This window comes from Ctenocephalides felis, unplaced genomic scaffold (assembly GCF_003426905.1).
Source record: "Ctenocephalides felis isolate EL2017-DRISC unplaced genomic scaffold, ASM342690v1 CF-g0.4_SCAFFOLD_00845, whole genome shotgun sequence".
NCBI lineage: Eukaryota > Metazoa > Arthropoda > Insecta > Siphonaptera > Pulicidae > Ctenocephalides > Ctenocephalides felis.
Window position 1 is genome coordinate 5,223,655 of NW_020536999.1, and position 5,692 is coordinate 5,229,346.

General features: G+C 33.3%; 1 protein-coding gene across 1 annotated transcript in view; it reads left to right on the forward strand.

Annotated features, from left to right (window-relative positions):
• LOC113370715 (membrane-bound alkaline phosphatase-like) overlaps positions 1 to 5,290 on the forward strand; it is a 6,379-nt gene extending 1,089 nt beyond the window's left edge. Inside the window, exons 2-7 of the mRNA XM_026611413.1 lie at positions 1,795 to 2,048; positions 2,112 to 2,304; positions 2,363 to 2,884; positions 2,945 to 3,114; positions 3,345 to 3,529; positions 5,086 to 5,290. Of these exons, the coding sequence (XP_026467198.1) occupies positions 1,795 to 2,048; positions 2,112 to 2,304; positions 2,363 to 2,884; positions 2,945 to 3,114; positions 3,345 to 3,529; positions 5,086 to 5,290 (1,529 nt within the window). The remainder of the gene's footprint in view (positions 1 to 1,794; positions 2,049 to 2,111; positions 2,305 to 2,362; positions 2,885 to 2,944; positions 3,115 to 3,344; positions 3,530 to 5,085) is intronic.
• The last annotated feature ends 402 nt before the right edge of the window (positions 5,291 to 5,692 follow it).

The window sequence follows — 5,692 nt, forward strand, 5'->3', positions numbered from 1 at the left end:
ATATATATATATATATATATATATATCTTCTATATATATATATATATATATATATATAAAGTAGTCGGGTTTCCTTCCAGACGAAATAACTCCAGAACGCACCGTAAACGCACCGTAATTAAAAATTCGAGTGATGCATTAGTGAGAATTATTAGAATTATGCTTGGTTAAGTCAACGAGCAATTCTTGCCGCACAGAATAATGATGTACACGCACTGAATTTCACCATTCAATCAAAAATTGCTGGCGATTTGGTGACATACCAATGATTCCGACTGGTCTTCCGTTTGACTTCAAACGATTGCAATTTCCAGTTCGCCTTGCGTTCGCAATAACAAGTCGCAAGGCCAATCGCTTAGTGTTTGCGGGATAAATTTCAAATAGATTATTTAGAAAATCATTGTTTTCCACATGGGCAGTTATACGTTTCCTGCTCACGAGTTGGAAAACCATCCGCTTTGTTTGTGTTAACGTCAGACCAAAAAACAAAAAATATGGTTTACCAAAGAGCACTTCAATGATAACTGATAATTTGCGAATTCACTTTCATTTACGTAGAGAAGTTCAACTAAAAAACACTTCATTTTTATAATCGAAATAAATTCATTACTGTTGTATAATAAAATCAAATTTTTCCTTTTCAAATATAAAACAAACAAACAATTTCTTCATCTTGGTTGCTAGTATATATATATATATATATATATATATATATATATATATAAATATAGCCAAAACCTGAGTAAACGCCTTAATCAACACAAAAATAATTCAAAAAATCCCAAGCAATTTAAAACAATGTTAACTGAGCATATTAAAAATTTAAATCATAATATCGATTTTTTTAACCCTAAAATTTTACATTTTGAAGAGAATACAATTAAAAGAAGATTCGCTGAGGGGTTGTTTTTACAATTACATAACGACAGAGTCATAAATAAACGCTTTGACAATACGGCCCTGAACGAAGCGAACACGTGGTTTCTTAATAGCGTGTCAAAATTCCTTAAAAAATAACAAAATCCCATCTTTTAATTTTCCAAAAAATATCAACACATGCTAAAAACTACTTTGAGAAGAAAGTTGTGACATTTCTATCCTAAACTCGAAGAGTAAATACATAGTTTCGAAAACTTGTCAAGTTATCATGATTATTAGTGTGTTTTACCATTTGTGATGTTTGTGTTAAAAAATATATATCTTATCAATGTGCACATACTCATACATGGATTAATAATGTTTTTATATGTTATATTAGGATACAAAAAATTTTATTTGATTACCACTGAATGATGGCTAAGATGCTAGCCGAAACGTATGGATTTTAAATAAATAAATTTTTAAAAAAAACTCATACTATTTTTTGAGTTACGTTACGCCCGAATATTAAATCAAATTAAACATATATATCAACATCAAATTCAGACTATTCAAATATATATATATTATATATAATATATATATATTATATATATTATGATACAGTTTTGCAGCCACAAGTCGAAAAATAAAACCAGAAACGTAAATATAAATCTTTTTAGTACGTTTCGAGCTATTGAATGATGAGCTAACAGAATAGCTCGAAACGTACTAAAAAGATTTATATTTACGTTCTGGTTTTATTTTTCGACTTGTGGCTGCAAAACTGTATCATAATAATGTTTCAAAGTCGAAACAAACAATATCAAGATATATATATATATATATATATATATATATATATATATATACTAGTATACCCGGTCACGCTTTGCTGTGGCTTCTACTAAAATTCAAGCATAATTTTTGTCTTAGATCATCCAAAGGTTCTCCACACCCGTGCAACAGTCAAGGACGACGAAAAAAGCGCCGATTTTTGGACTAAACAGGCCAAAGAAAAATTGAACAAACGCCTAGAACGCAAAGAGAACACTAATGATGCCAAAAACATCATCATTTTTATCGGAGACGGGATGTCCATACCGACTTTGACTGCCGCCAGACTTCTTTTAGGGGATGAAAATAAACAGTTGTCTTTTGAGAAGTTCCCTTACACAGGATTATCAAAGGTAACTAGAAATTGACCAACAAAAAAAATCGAAACTTATTCAATTGATTTATTTTTATTCTAGACTTATTGTGTGGATGCCCAAACTGCTGATAGTGCTTGCAGTGCTACTGCCTATTTGTGTGGTGTCAAGACCAACGATGGCCTAATTGGTGTCACTGCCAATGTAACTCGGGATAATTGCGAACACATGGCAAATAAAGGCAACCATGTTACATCCATTGCCAAATGGGCACAGGATGAAGGAAAAGCCACAGGTAAAAAAAAACCATGAAGTACAAATTGTGCTAAATCAAATATTGCTTTTTTCTCCAGGTATTGTTACTACTACCAGAGTGACCCACGCCTCACCAGCCGGTACCTTCGCCCATACGGCAGACCGAGATTGGGAATCAGACACAGACGTCATTAAAATGGGCAATGCTGATCCTGAAAAATGCAGAGACATAGCCTACCAGCTAGTTCACGAAGAACCTGGTAAAAACTTCAAAGTCATCCTGGGCGGCGGTCGCCAAAAATTCCTGCCCAAAGATATCAAAGATGAGGAACAAGAACCTGGTCAAAGGAGCGATGGTAAACATTTGATCGATGAATGGAAAACCGAGATGGGTAAAAAGGGTAAAAGTGAATACGTTTGGAACAAAAAGCAACTGAATGCTGTGGATGCTGACAAGACTGATTATTTACTCGGGTTGTTCGAGAGTAGTCACTGCAAGTACCATTTGGATGTGGTCGATGGTAATTTGGAGAGCAAGGAGCCTAGTTTAGCAGAAATGGTGAACAAGGCTATTGATATTTTGAACAAGGAGGAGAAAGGATTCTTTTTATTCGTTGAAGGTAACTAAATACAAAACCTTCTGGTTGATAAATTATTATTTCTGGTGTTGCGCATTTTAGGTGGCAGGATTGATCAGGCTCATCACGATACAAAACCACGCAAAGCCTTGGATGAAACTTTAGAGTTTGCAAAAGCTGTGCAAGTTGCACTCAACAAAACCAGCGAGGATGATACTCTGATAGTAGTCACTGCAGATCATGCACATACGATGAGCATTTCAGGATACCCGGTAAATATTAACCAGAAAATAATTACCAATTTCTTGATATCTAGTACCTCTGATGTTTCCTTTCTTTAGGATCGTGGCAACGACATCTTCGGTGCAGCAGTCGCCAAAGTCGACGACCGCCTCCCAATAGCAACCTTAACCTACGCCAATGGCCCAAGTTACAACCAAAACATGTCAATACTGGGGGAGGGCGCAAAGATTTCACAAAAGTTGTCAATTACAAAACCAAGGACTACCAGGCTCCAGCCCTTGCACCCTTGGTCCAGGAGACCCATGGGGGAGATGATGTGGCAGTTTTCGCCAATGGCCCTTGGGCCCATCTGTTCACCGGAAATTATGAACAGCATTTGATACCGCATTTGATGGCATATGCTGCCAATATTGGCAGAAATGGTGCTTCTAGTGTTGTACCGGGGTTAGGGTTGATGAGTGTGGGTTGTTTTTGGTGTTTTGAGAATGTTGAGTTTGAATTAGAGAAATAAAATTATTTAATTTTTTTTAGTATTAAAATTTTAGCAGAAGTGCATGATCTATTTTGTTACTCAGGATCCAAAGATAATTAATATAAGACAGGTCTAAAAATTTGTAAATTAGCCACGAATAAAAAACATCATTCCTCAAGTACTGTGTTTCATTTAAAGGGCACAACTAGTGTAACCGCCTAAAAAAATGTGATTTTTGGGAATTTATATTAAAAAAACTACTTTATCAATCATTTCAAAATTTTAGGAATATATTTATACATATTTTAAGAGTACATAGTAAAATTTTTACTATGAAAAAAATAAGAAAAAAATTAAATATTTTTTAAGTTATCGACGATCTCCAACGGCGCGACAAAAAAAGGCCCTTCACTGCTGCAGTGATCCCGGCCTTCTACGTGGATGAAATATAAAAAAAAAAATCTCGTTAAACTAGATAATATTGTCTGTAAAATGAACTACGATAAAGAAAAAAAATCGAAAATTGTCAAAATGGCGGCGTTTCATAAAAGTCGAATTTTATCATAAATTTTGGTCGTTTTTGGACTGCTAAAATTCGATTTTTGATCCGATCAAAAAATCGATAGGTCATTGTACGGAGAACTATATATAGAACATGTAAAAAAAATTCGTTAGTGATCGGATCATTTTGTTTTTGAGTAATCGCTGCAGCAAATTCGGAAAATGCTGTTTTGAGAAAAACGCGTTTGAAGATTAAATTATCGTTATACTATATACTATAAATATACTCTTCTCAAAGCTGTGACTCAAGAACTATTTAAGATATAATATAAAATATAGATAATTTAAAATTTTCGTATGTTATTTTTAAAGCTATAACCTATGGAAATATGAAAAAATTGAAAATTCGATTTTTGAACATTTTACACTAACTCTGGATTTAAAACTAATTAATTTCCCTTGGTACAAATGAAAATTTCAGCAAAAAATTACGTAAAAGTGACGTAGAAAACCAAAAAATTATTTGAAAAACAAAAAAATTATGTAAAAGTCCAAAAAATCATGTAGAAAAATATGAAGTGACGTAGAAAACTATAAAGTGACGTAGAAAACTATAAAGTGACGGAGAAATCCAAAAGATTATCCAGAAAACTATAAAACTGAAGCAGAAAGCCTTAAAAAAGGCAGGAAGCCTTAAAAGGCCAAAAAGACTTAAAAAAAAACAATTGAAGCAAAGAGAGAAAAAATTGGGATTCAGAGCCATAAAATTGTCGCAGGAGGCCAAACAATTGAAATAAAACAATTGAAATCAATAAAATTGAGACAAAAGGCCATAAAATTAAGACAGAGGGCTACAAAATTATGGTGGGAGGCCATAGAATTGAGGCAGGAGACTATATAATTGAGATAGAAGACCACAAATTGTTGTAGGGGACCACAAATTGTCACAGGGTATAACAAATTTATCTCAGGAGAGCATAAATTGACGCAGGAGGCCATAAAATTGTCTCTAAAATTGTGCATTTAGAGATGCACAAAACCATAAATTTGAAAGATATCATGAAATTAAAGCAAAAAGCCATGAAATTGAAGCAGAAAGCCATGAAATTGAAGCAGAAAGCCATGAAATTGAAGCAAAAGACCTTAAAATTGAGGTAAGAGTTCATACAATGGAGACAGGAGGCCATAAAGAGATTCAGGAAGCCATAAAATTAAAGGAGACCATAAATTGACGCAGAAAGCTATAAAAATTACGTAGATAACCAGATAAGAGACAACAGAATGATTTTAGAGACGACAAAATAGAATAAAAACATATAAATGGCATTAAAAAATGAAAAAATTACGTAAGTGACGACAGAATGATTTTAGAAACGACGAAATGACTTTGAAAAGTCAGAATGACTCCGGATACGACAGAATAACTTTAGAGACATCAGAATGACTTTGGAGGACAATTAAATTATCTTAAATATAACAGAATTACTTTGAAAGACGACAAAATGATCTTAGAGACCACATGTAATCTTTGAAGACGACAGAATAATTTTAGAGACAAAAGAATGTCCTTAAACACGACAAAATTACCTTAAAGATGACAAAATGACTTTGGAACACAATAAAATTACCTTAGA